The sequence below is a fragment of the Microtus pennsylvanicus genome, chromosome X (assembly GCF_037038515.1).
Source record: "Microtus pennsylvanicus isolate mMicPen1 chromosome X, mMicPen1.hap1, whole genome shotgun sequence".
Classification (NCBI taxonomy): Eukaryota; Metazoa; Chordata; class Mammalia; order Rodentia; family Cricetidae; genus Microtus; species Microtus pennsylvanicus.
In genome coordinates this window covers 121,161,512-121,175,058 of record NC_134601.1, presented here as the reverse complement: position 1 = coordinate 121,175,058, position 13,547 = coordinate 121,161,512, and the positions used below count along the sequence as shown (strand labels likewise).

At 36.0% G+C, this 13,547-nt stretch overlaps 1 protein-coding gene across 3 annotated transcripts in view; it reads left to right on the top strand.

The window, feature by feature from the left end:
* Glra2 (glycine receptor alpha 2) overlaps window positions 1–13,547 on the top strand; it is a 194,217-nt gene that overhangs the window by 23,370 nt on the left and 157,300 nt on the right. For 2 of the 3 annotated variants that reach the window (XM_075957867.1, XM_075957868.1), the window contains exon 4: window positions 12,072–12,139. In XM_075957867.1, the coding sequence (XP_075813982.1) occupies window positions 12,072–12,139 (68 nt within the window). Of the gene's footprint in view, window positions 1–12,071; window positions 12,140–12,230; window positions 12,299–13,547 lie in introns of all 3 variants that reach the window. The other variant, XM_075957869.1, reaches the window with a different exon arrangement.

Genomic DNA, 13,547 nt, shown 5'->3' with positions numbered 1-13,547 from the left:
GCCACATCCTTGTGTTGGACAAGAAGTGAAGATGAATTTAATGACTTTAAAGAGACCTCTCACTCAGTGAGTGATGGGAATTGAAGCAAAGTAGCCAAACTACTACTACTACTACTACTTCTTCTTCTTCTTCTTCTTCTTCTTCTTCTTCTTCTTCTTCTTCTTCTTCTTCTTCTTCTTCTTCTTCTTCTTCTTCTTCTTCTTTTTGTATTTTCGAGACAGGGTTTCTCCGTAGCTTTTGGTTCCTGTCCTGAAACTAGCTCTTCTAGACCAGGCTGGCCTCGAACTCACAGAGATCCGCCTGCCTCTGCCTCTCGAGTGCTGGGATTAAAGGCGTGCGCCACCACCGCCTAGCCTACCAAACTACTTCTTCCTTGGGAAGAATATTCCAGGAGTATGTCTATAATGACTTCTAGAGTTATCACAGAAAGAATGACTTCATTTGCTATCAGAGAAAAATGAACATATCACCTCATCTTTCGTTGTCTGCCTGCCTTTTCTACTCAGTCTCACTTACTTATTTTCTATTCAGGTTGTTATTTACATTCATAATGAACTACTTTCACCTCAGTCCTCGACTTAAAGAAAAATAATCACTCTATATAAGAGTCCAGTAAATGTGTGTTTAATTAGACCAAATTACAGAAAAGCAGGGTGTAGCATGAGCTAAGGCCTGGAAGTGCTGTGCTCCCTAAGTATTGGGGACCCATTAGTCAAATGTGAGCACTTGTAAACACGGTGACTCCAAGGCAGCAGTCCTAGTTGTTAGGAGAGAAGAGTACATATCAGGAATTCTGACTTCTATTTTTAGATTTCCTGCTGACACAGAAAATCTCTTTCCCAACAGTCCAGTGGTGACCTTATCACACCCAGAGAAATGGTGCATGATGTCTAAGGAGAAAACAGGTCTCCATTTGTGGAAGCCACAGAAGGCCAGAAGAGGGAAATCTGAGCATAGATCCTGTTCATTGGCAGGCATAGTGCTTCATGATTTCTTTTGACAGCTAAATCGAGAGTGGTGTGTTGCCTAGCAGTGCAACGGTCTCGAACAGAATGTAGGTCTCCAAGCTTCCAAAGCCTGGCTCTGAGCCTCAGCCTCCCAAAGACGGATAGACTCTGTTTGGAGAATTTTACATTCAAAGGCAAACTTACAAAATCATATAAAACCATGACGCTCTTACAAATATAAAATCAGAACATATTTTAAAATTAGTTAATTCATCAGTCAATTTAGGAAACCAGAGAGATGGTACAGCCAATTCAAAAGAAATCCCAAAGAACTGAAGCAAACAAAAAATAGTGAAATGCATGTGGAAAGGAAGGCAAGACCTTACCTCTCCCACTGGCTTAGAGAAGTTACTCAAACATTTACAGAACAGGGTCTGCATGTCCAAGACAAGTTTGCATTCCTGCCAGTGAAATATCTACACAGTGGTACAGTAAAAAGGAAAAGGAGATGTGATAAAGAAAATGCATAGCTCTTCATTAAAGGGCATTTTTTTCTCAATATTCAGAATGTTAGATTTAATAATATAAAATCCACTAGGGGTGGTCAGATGTTTTTTTCCACAGTTTATACTCTTTCAAATTCCAGGCCTTTCCATTAACACTGTGAGGAGAAAGGAGGGAAATCAAAGTGCAGAGCAGAGAAAAGAACTCATTGTCAAATAAAGGGAAAGTCTGCATCTAGACAGGGTGCATTCAGGGTGGGATGGCCGCAGCAAGAGAAAATCTCAAAGTTTCTGAAGAAGGTCCTTCTTGGTAGGAGAAGGGATAGGCAGAGAAGTTCTGACGCTTGATGCACAAGATCTCGTTCTGTTCTCCCAGCCAATCTGAGAATTTGGTAAAGAGAAGATATTTTATCTTTTAAAACTGAGAAAACTGGAGCTCAGAGTAATTAAATAGCCTCGAAATTAAGTAGTCACACGGTGTATAGTAGAGCCGTGGCATTAAACCCAGCCTTTATGACTTTCGAATGGTATTCCAGGGTGTAGTGGTGGAGAGGGAGACAGTCATGAAGTTTTCTAATCCCCACCTCAACCAGAGAAGCTCCATAGAGGCTTCAAAGGAGCACATTTTCATGTTTCCCGTCAGTGATTAGCATGCTTTGCCACAGTTTCTTCATTCTGTTGCGTGCTCTGCAGAGACAACATAGAGATCTCCTGTGATCTCACAGGCTCAGATAACACTATCGATTTAAATGAATTATGTGGGGAGGAGGGATAGAAATCGAACTCAGGAAACTCCACATATGCCAAGCACTTATTTCACCACTAAGCTACGTGGATTACCTTTCCAGTGAATTACCCTTTGAAGGTGAAGAGATAAATACAGCTCTTGTTTTCTCACACAAACGCTCATACTTTTTGTCAATAACATGCATTATTTAGTGCTAATATGTGATCAAAACATACTGAACACTCTGGGGAGCATACCAATAAGTCAGATTGAAGCCACGACCTGTATAGAACCCACTACAGAAATCTTAGCGAAATATAAGATAAAATAGAGAATAGCACAACTTGGAAAAGCATCTAGGATTTTGGAAGTGCCAAGAACGATGATACATCGAATAATAAAAAAATAATTAAGAAGTATCATTAGATTTAAAAGAATGAGAGAAGCAAACACAGAAGAAAATGTTTATTTCATATCCATGAATGATTATTATATGCATACTTTATTCTTTACAAATTATTAATACCAAAATTCTATTTTCAATTTGCTAACACCTAACAAGTTGATGAACTTGCTATTCATTTTGCAAAGTAGTAGAGAATTCAATTAACAAAAGAAAGTGGTGTTTAATTCTATTAGTGTAACTTCCTAAAATGAAGGGAAATGTGTCCTTTGTGTTCATGTGAAATTCTCAGGTCCACTTATTTCTACACTGTTTTCAAGCGGCATTTAAAATTGTCTATTTTGCAGGGCAAATGGATCTTCATTTCTTATCTTAAGCAATCCCAAGACAGTAGGAACCTTATGTTTTTCAACACTTCTCTATCAGATGACATTTTCTTATGAAATAAACAGAGATATATAGAGATTACATCTACTAATTAAGCCTAAAGGTCTCGTTTGTTTCTAAGCTCTTAAAAACACAAAATGGACCTTGTACAACAAAGTACTCTGAATCTCCGCAAACACTGAGAGCCAGTTTATGGTCACTATGGTCTTGCAATAAGCAAAAGGACAACAGTTTACTCATATGAGAAACATCCCTTGGAAATGCTTGGTTTGGAGTATGCTTTTTTCTTGTTTCAGCTGACATTTCTAACAGAATGATTCAAGAGATTTTCTGCAAATTGTTTTGACTCATCATTAATGCTTGAATTTCTCATATTTAGTTCCCCAGTTCACCAACTAATTATAAACGAGAACTAGAAAATCAAATACAATGACATATAATGGGCACTCAGTAAATACTTGATAATACTATGAGGGACTGGAGGTGACTACGAATAAAGTACATCAATTTCAACAAAGGTCTGCCAATTTAATTTAGAATTTAATTTCACAATGAGAAAACACAGCATGTGAGGTTTATGACACTGCTTTGCTTTTTAACAGTTACCTTTATTGAAAATACTTTTCCTCATGCAATGTATTCTTGCCATTACCCCCAATCTCCTCCCAGCTGGTAATGATCAGAACTAGCCCTGAAGAGAAGACACACTTGTAACCAGCATACTTCAAATCTACTTTTGATTAAAATGGTTCAAAGTCTGCATTCAAGACAGAATCAGTTTATACTTGATGCTCCCTTGCATGGTTAATGCACTTTCTTTCTTTAAAGAGTTCATCCTAAAGTCAGGCATGGTATTTCATGCTTGTAATTGAAAGGCAGAGACAGAAGGTTGCTTGGTTTGGGAGCCACCTTGGGCTATATATCAAGACTACGTAGAAGAACTCAAAACAAAAATAACAAAAAGTGGCCACCAAACATGAAATGGTGTACTCCATCCTATTCTTTTTTTTTCAAAACATGGAGAAATCCATAGCGTTCAATGATAGCAATTTTTATTAGATTAAAAAAAAAACAATCCAAATTCCCACTCCCTGCCTCCTCCCATTCCTTCCACACATCCTCTCACCCCAACCCCTCTAATCCTAAGAGAGAATAGGGCACCTTGCCCTGTGGAAGGTCCAAGGCCCTCCCCACTACATCTAAGCTGAGCAAGGTATACATCCAAAGAGAATAGGATCCCAAAAACCCAGTACATGCAGCAGAGAGACATCCCAGTGCCACTGCCAGTGGCCCCTCAGTCTGCCCCAGACATACAACTGTCAACCACATTCAGAGGGACTAGCTTGGTCCTAGGCTTGGTCCTTCCCAGTCCCACTGGAGTTGGTGAGTTTGCATTAATTTTCCAACATTTTCAAATTCTCTGAGATCCATCAAAGTCATTTGCCTCTCTGTCAATAACTTTGTATAGAATCAATTGATAACTGGTAGCTATCAGTAAGAAAAACATACATGTTCATATGAGTTCATTCATTACAATGCATGGAAATGTACTCATTTCTAGTAATATAGCCAGTCTGAAACTAATGGTTTATGTAGTATTCAGGCTTTTCTTTACCTCTGAAAACTTTGTCCTTCATGAATGTATAGATAGAATAGCCAATGGTATATAGTTAATTCAAGGTGAATTATAATAATTATTATAATTGCTTAGATTATTTCGAAAGTATGATAATGACATTTTCAATTTTACTTTTTTTCAAATTATGTGCTTTAAATATCTCATCACTAAGTGATTTCCACTATGACAAGACATTCCCCCTTGCAGTCCAGCTATTTTCTAAGACCTTCTTTTTTTTCACAAGCATCAACACACCATGGAACATTAAAAAAATCATAATAAGTAGTGCTTACTTGTGTCCAGATATTAAAGTTCTAACCCTTATATCTACATATTTTTAAATCATCTGTGGATTGGTTTTTATCTCTTGAGCTAACAGCAATGATTAGTCTGTTAGACAAAAATATCTTATTCCACAGGAAATTTAGCTTCTATATACAGCATTTAATTTTCCATTTCCATGCAAGGGACTCATACCAAAGCAATTGTGATACTTGAAGACATGTTAAATTATTTACAAGAAGTAAAATGAAAAATGAAAATGTCATACTTGTCTATTTGTGACAAAAAAAGAAAAACATGACATTTTCATCCTGGAATTCAAAGACTGTTCTTTTCTTGCAAGTAATCTTTCACCATAAAATGATGTTGGAAAATATCTGGGACAAAACTAAACATTAGTGACTAATTGTCTTGATGTCTTGTAAGGTCCTTTCTTGATGCTTACTTTTAAATAAAATATAGCATAGACATTTTTAAGTTACATAATGTTTCTTGTTAGCTTAGAAAGCTCTGATGAAGATAAATATACATTATATTATACATATAATTTTATATAAATAAAACTATTTGAAATTGACTATGAATAATACAGGAATATTTGACGAGAACATGATGTATGTTCAAAAAAGGGTCATTTCACCAAGAAGACAGAATAATTCCAAATGTATGCAATTTTATATCTGATTATTAATTTTTCAACAAATATTTAATTTTCCATTTACTTTTATTCATGTGTATGTGTGTATATGTGATGCACATGTGATCACAGTGATCACAGAAGATGGAAGAGTTACAGTCACCTGTAACTTCTAGAGCTGAAGTTACAGGTAGCTGACCTGAACCCAGGCCCTCTGCAAGAACATCAAGGGCTCTTAACTGATTAGCCATCTCTCTAGCCCCTATACAAATTTTCTTTTTTTTTATTTTTTTAATTTATTTATTTATTAAAGATTTCCATCTCTTCCCCGCCACCTTATAGCATTTACCATCACTAAACTGATTCTGTTCAAAACCCTTTTTGAAACAATACTAATACTAATACGAATCTTAACTCCAAAAGTAAGCAAAATAGAATGATTAAATACAGGTTTTTAATTCATAGTCTATATATTGATTGTCTCATTACCTCTATTGTTAGCATTATTTTATATTTAAAAACACACAGGCCTGTTGAACTTTTTAATAGCATACACAAGAATTCTGACCTAGATGAAACATATACCAATAGACTCGATAGAAGAAACAAATATTTCTATGTAATATCTCAATGCACCATTTTCAATATAGAAAATAGTATCCACAGAGAGATCAGTAAGGAAATAGAGGACATGAACAAAATTTTAAACCAACTCGATATAATGGACATGCACAAAGCATTCTACTAACAGCAATAGATTATACTTTCAATTTTTTTGGTAGGTTTTTCGAGACAGGGTTTCTCCGTAGCTTTGGAGCTGTCCTGGAACTGGCTCTTGTAGACAAGGTTGGCCTCAAACTCACAGAGATCTGCCCACCTCTGCTTCCCAAGTACTAAGATTAAAGGCATGTGCCACCACCACCCGGCTTTTCTCAATTACACCCAGAATATTTTTCAGAGATGTAAAGTAAGTTTCAATAAACTGTTGATGTTTGAAATCATTATAAGTATCTTTTCCAACCAAGGTTGGTAGGAACACTAAGGATCAGTAATACACAAAAAACTGCAAATTTCATAAGGTTTTAGAAATAAACACATTTTTAAACAACTTATGAATCTAAATAAAAAAGAGATGAACCAAACAAACCCACAATATAAAAAATCACATAGTGCAAGAAAGACAGAGATTAGAGAACAAATTATAATGTAAATGTCCATATTAAAAAGAAGAAAAATGTCAAATTAATAAACTATATTTATACTTCAATGATTAGAAAAAGAAAGGAAAACTAAATCCAAACCCTTAAGAGGAATTTAATATTAGAGTACAAAAAACATAGAATAGAAAAACAGTTGAAGGATAACAAAACCAAAATTTAGTCTTTCATAATTCAACAGAAGCAAAAAAGCAGCAAATATTTAGCTAGTCTGAGAAAGGAAAGAAATTGAGATAATGCAAATAAAGAAAATCAGAATTAAATAGAGTTATTATTGGCTTTCTAGAAAGAAAATGTATTTTAAAGATTAGAAACAATTTATATAGCTATGTGAAATTTAAAAACACACCTAGAATACACTAATTACCTAATAGATTCAGGATTGACCAGAAAGTCCCAACAGGCATACAATTAAAAAGATTGAAACACTAATCAAAACTCTCTCAACAAAGGAAACTTCAGAACCAAGTGGCTTTTCTTTTGAGTTCTAGTAAATATTTAAAGAGTTTACATCAAATATTTTTCAGTTCTTCCAAAGAATAGAAAATGAATGTCCCAACATTAAAAACTCAAAGTAATATGTATTAATGGACTGAGGAAAAAAGTCTCATGATAATTTCAGCTGATGCAGAAAAGGCATTTGTAGAATTCAAAATAATTCATGGATTAAAACTCAATGAGGAAGTCTGGAACAGAAGAGGACTTCCTCAACTTGATGAAGAGCATTTATGAAAACCTACAGTTAGCAACAATGTAAGCTTTCCCTGAGGAAATACTAAAAGACTTTATGCCATGATCAAGAAAAAAAGAATTTTCTGTTTCATGCCTGCTAGTCAGCATGGTGGTGGAGGTCTTATCAATAGCAATATAACAAGAAAAACAGAAATATGGTATCCAAGCTCAAAATGAAGAAGTAGAATTATTTCCATTTACAAAGGATAGCATCAGATGTATAGAAAAACTTCCAAGCATCTGAATGAAAGCTACTAGAACAAATGCATCCAGCAAAATTGCAACATAAGGATCACCACACAACACATAAAAATCAATTCTATATTCTGTAGAATTCTATGAAAATATTTGAATAGGGAAGTAAAAAAAAGCAGGGGAGTGTGTAACTCACTCAGTTGGTAGCATGCTGGTCTTGCTAGTATGAGGACTTGAATTCTGGTTCCCAGAAGCAGTGTAAAGTCATGTACAGTTGTATGCATAGTGGAAATCCCAGGTATACATGATCATGGAATTTCAACAATACTGAGATGGGAGGCAGAGATGGGTGAACTCCTGGTAGCTTTTTGGCCAGTTAGTCTATCCTTATCTGGTAAAGCTCCAGGCCAAGGAAAAAACCCAAATCCAAAAAGAAGAGAAAATTGTGTAAGGAATGACATCCACGGCTACTCTCTGACCTATACACTTGTATGTTTTCACCTGCACACACACTTATAGACTACCCACAAAAGTTCATTTTCAATAACTTCTTACGTATATATTAAATCAAGGTGGATGTTTGTACATTGGAAAATACAAAATATTAATGATATAAATTAATGAATGCATAAATAAATGGAATGGTATCTCATGTACATGAATAGGCAAATTCAATATTTCAACAGAGTCTATTTACAGAGTAAAGGCAGATTGCTGAATTTCATAGGAAAAAGAGAAAAGAGTAAAGGAGGAATGCAAGTGAGATGAAAAGGAGGGTATTAAGAAGAGACAGTGAGGACTGGCAAGGTGGCTCAGCTGTTAAAAGGCTAGGCTCGCAACCAAAACTATAAGAAGAGATTCTGGGATTCCCCTCTGTATGCTGTGAATAGCATTGGTTAATAAAGAAACGGTCTTGGGCCTGCACGGGGGAATAGAGGTAGGCAGAGAAAACTAAAGTAAATGCTGGGAGAAGAAAGGAGTGAGGGAGAAGCCATGGAGCCCTGCCAGACACAGATGCCGAACTTTACCTGGTAAGTCACAGCCTTGTGGCTTACACAGATTACTAGAAATGGGTTAAATTAAGGTACAAGAGTTAGCCAATAAGAAGCTAGAGCTAATGGGCCAAGCAGTGATTTAATTAATATAGTTTCTGTGTGAACTATATTTGGGGCTAAGCTAGCTGGGAACCAACAAGCGGCCTTCTTGCAACAGATGATGGGAACAAGAAAGGGAAGTATTTGGGGAGGAGATTAATTAGAAGTCTAGATAGTTATATTGAATTTTCTGTCTCATTCTTATCCAATTCACTGTGGAATGTCATCATCTTGCTAATCAATCAGTTAGAGAGAATAATGTTTTCTTTTTCCGTGTTATAGAGCACTGTCATTTTATTGGTGATCACATCTAAGAGCATGTTTTTGACAATTAACACATCTAATCAGAACAGAAATGATGAAATAAATATATAATAAGGGAGAACAAACATATAGCTATACTATACAGTTGAAGTAATCCATCAATGCCCGTCTCACACCAGAGAGCCCGAAAATCCAGTAGTTTTTCAATTCATGAGGCTGGATGCTTCAACAGTCTCTTTGTCATTGATGGCCTGGAGGATTTCTGTAGTGAGGAGTGGCGGGCTGTGTTCCCACTCAGCCCCTGCATGGCTAGCTTTATACCTGAAATAACAACACACAAATTGTATTCTTTTAAACACTGCTTGGCCCATTAGCTCTAGCCTCTTACTGGCTAATTCTCACATCTTGATTAACCCATTTCTAATAATGTGTGTATCACCATGAGGTGGTGGCTTACTGGGAAGGATCTTAACCTGCGCCCATCTTGGAGAGGAGAGCTATAGTGTCTGCTCCACTGCCTTCTTCCTCCCAGCATTCTGTTCTGTCTACTCCGCCTATCTAAGCTGCTGTCCTATCAAAAGCCAAGGCAGTTTCTTTATTCACCAATGAAAGTAACACATAGACAGATGACCCTTCTCCATCAGATTTCTAAAGAGCCACTTGTCTGCAGTCCACCTTGGAAGCCTGCAGAAGCTTCTCATCATATCAGTGAATGAACCAGGAGAAGCAGCAATAGCATAGATAATTAGTAAATAAGAATGAAGGTCAAGTGAGCAGAAAGTATCCTCTTCAGGGCTACTACGAGAAGGTATTGCCCACATGTAGGGTTGGTCTTCCCACATCAATTAAAATAGTCAAAAAAAATCCATCACAGACATGCTCACAGGTCCACCTGATGGAGACAGGCTTTCACTGTGCCCCTCTTCACAGGTGATTCGAGGTTGGGTCAACCTAGAATTGTATCAACCTAGGTAGACTGTTAATGCTCACCATCACAGGGAACTACTTTTATGGCTCAGCTTTTCTCATCTGTAAAGTGCAAGGCAGAGCATTACCTCCCCACTGAGGGATGACATACGAAGCTCACCAACACAAAGAGAGATTTTATTGTGTCAGATCTTACCACATGTCTATGTTAATCCCTTACCTTTACAATAGCTCACAGGTTTTTCTTTCCAAGTTTTTATGTGTAAATATGAATGTAACTTCAAACAAAATGCCCAGGACTGAAAATGTCAGATACTAAGGAGCAAGAAAATCTCTCATGGGGATTAAGGCAAACAATGTGTTTGTACATGTTTATGTATGTAGCGACACATGCATTTGTTTGTATGTATCTTAAGGACAGAGGACAATCTTGGTGTTGTTCTTCACGTCCACTATTGTTGAGACAGGGTGTCTCAGTGACATGCAACTCCCAAAGTAGATTAGTGCTATTTGGTTAGGGATTCCCAAGGTTTTGCTTGTCTTCAGTTCCATCATGCCAGGGTTACAAGCATGAGCCAATGCACCTGGCTTTTGGAAAATACACTTTCCGGGGTTTGAACTGGAGTCCTTAGACACACAGGAAAGTACATTACCTATTAAACTATGTTGCCAGGCTTCCAAACTTGACGACGTTAATGCACTTAGGATTTGATAGCTTAAAAATTATTTTAGTTTGCAAAAACACATCCACACTGTCAGTTAGTAGGAAGAAAACAGATGATCGTATGGTTCAACTTTCTGAAGGTTTCCAAGACATTGGGGGAGACCAGACAAAGACGTAATTTATTACACTTTCATAACCAAGGTTTGAAATTGCAAGTTCCTGTTTAAAATGTTATAATAGTGTAAAGTGAGTTTGAAGCACATTTTTTAATGGCTTTACACCTTTTGTGCTCCTGTTCGTTTGCTTTCTATTTTGCTTCATAAAACTTCATAAAAATGTACTCAATAAGCTGATCTAAACGTAAGTATTTCTTTGTGATGAGAAGATAAAAAATATGGTTAGAGGGGGAAAAAGCAAACACATACAAATTCTCATGTCATGCCCCTTGTTGTCTAATTTATTTCTTACTAGCATAAAATAGATTTGTGATAGAATTGTATGGCTAAGAAAAAGAAAGACTAATTTTTTCCTACGAGCTTTTTAGGAAGGCTTCATGCCAAACTCCTCTTCATTCAGAGCTTACAGGCTGGTTAGGTACAGAGCCAACTAGGGTGTCGCTTGGACTCAACTCATAAAAATTTGTCAAGTAAAGAGGGATGCATTTCTGCAGAAAAAAAAGCACTGTGTGGATAGATGGTTTGCAACAGGATGTTTCTATCTCATTTAGTATTTGGGGAAATGCCCATAGAGGCAATAAACATATTCCCCAGAAAAACATAAAGCAAGGAACCATCAGACAGTGACTTACCTGTCGACAAAAGGCAAGAAGAAAAGAAGGCTAGTGGGGGTCTAGTCTCACCCATCTGGAGATAAGGGTAGACAATGTGGCAATCATCGCCTAACACCAGATCTACTCTGGCCAGAGTACAGATATTCAATGACATTTCTACATGTGTTTATGTCTTAATGTAAGTTAATTTAATTTGTTTTGTATTTCTGTACACTATTTTCCATATCAGAGGGTATATAGAAAAAAAGGGGTAAATTCAGAGGCATTATAAGAATCAAAGTAACACATTGATTAAGACATAATCCAGTTCCACCTGGACCCCTAAATTCAGCCCTGTGTTGATGCAGGTTATTTCATTACCATTGGCAATATCTAAAACATTGATGATCTTAAGATTGAAGAAAAGTAGTCAACCAAATGATTATTGTCACATAAAGTTATGCTGATAAATTCAACTAAATAATTTTATATTTTCCAAATTCAAAACTCTTTGGAGGTAAGTTGTCATCGCTTAATTACCATTATTCAAAGTACTATTGGGAAGTTATTATGCACTTCTGAGTCATTTTTTTCTTTACAGTCTCATCATCATTTTCATTTTATTTACATCTTTAACCACAGATGTTGATGGAGCTGTAATATTGCTTCAATGTCTATTGCAATATTTTTATTGCATTCTGCAGGTCCTCCAGTAAACGTTACTTGCAATATTTTTATCAACAGTTTTGGATCAGTCACAGAAACCACCATGGTAAGTGCTACAGTGCCACTGGCAAGAGAAAAACGTGACTCAATTATGCTATGAACACAACCTGTCAAATTTTCTATTGTTCAACTTACAGGGCCTCCTGTAAATGTTACCTGCAACATATTTATCAACAGCTTTGGGTCAATAGCAGAAACTACAATGGTGAGTGGGACTGAGCATTGAAGCCATCGTGTGAAGGACTGGGATATGGGATCACAGCACTGTTGCATGTTTCTGTGACATTTACTGAGTGCCAATCTCTAACATCACCACCCTCTAAAAACAGACATTTATAACCTTCATTTCAGAAAGCCGTTTGTCAAGGAGCTATAACATAAAACTCAATGATATTTTACCCATTACCCCAGAGTAATTTTGTAAACACATAATTTTTGTTGAGTTGGTCTAATGAGTAGCAATAAACATAATGTGTATTTAACAGTACTAAAATATGTACATTCCATAAGTTTCATGAGTATGAATTTTAAAGTTTGACACATGCTTGGTATTTCCAGTCTTTTACTTTTCTTGAAAACTGGGATATCATCAAGCCTGTCTGTTGCACATTTATGACATCACAAAAGGGAACAATTCATAAGAGCATGCATATACATTCCCATGTTCACATATGCACATGTAATTTTGTTAGCAGTAGAAAGTAGTATTAAGATCACAGCAATTACAAAAAAATGAACACCTTTGAAAAAATAAGCACATTAAAATACTCATGAAAAATATGTGATACAAACATAATTCTCACATTAGAAATTGTTTCAGGTACTACATAGTGTACTATAATGGCTTGTTGCCAGTGACTCATACCACTGGATCATTAACTAAACCCCACATAGCTCTAGGTTAAAGTCTGGAGATTGCATATGGGGTAAGGAATTTCCTTGGTATCCACATGGTTTATTTAAAGCTCTTAGTCAGTTGCTTGCTTTTAATTTACATGGTTATTAAATCATATAGGCATTTTATTGAATGAGACCAAAGTGAAATAGTAGTTGAATTTGATCAAATACTATAATATTTGAATCCTACAAAACTCAAGAGGTAAAAAATGAACATATGACAGCATTGAGAAGTACAAACAAATGTAGGTTTTCTATTTTAGGCTTCTAAGATCATTTTTAATGAACTACTGCATTCTGAGGTGTTTTTGATACTAGGAAGAAACAATTTACCTTTACTAGTCATTTTTATTGGCAAAACGTTAACTATAATGTGTATCTAGTACCCATTTAAACATTACTCCAAAACAGCATTCCAGATATAAGATTCTAGCAAGATATGTAGTGCATTAAGAATTTTACCTAAATAACATAGTTTTGATACAGCTATAAATGACTCATATGAAACACTAAGCATGGAAATAGCAACCCAACTCTGGACTTGACACTCAGTTTCT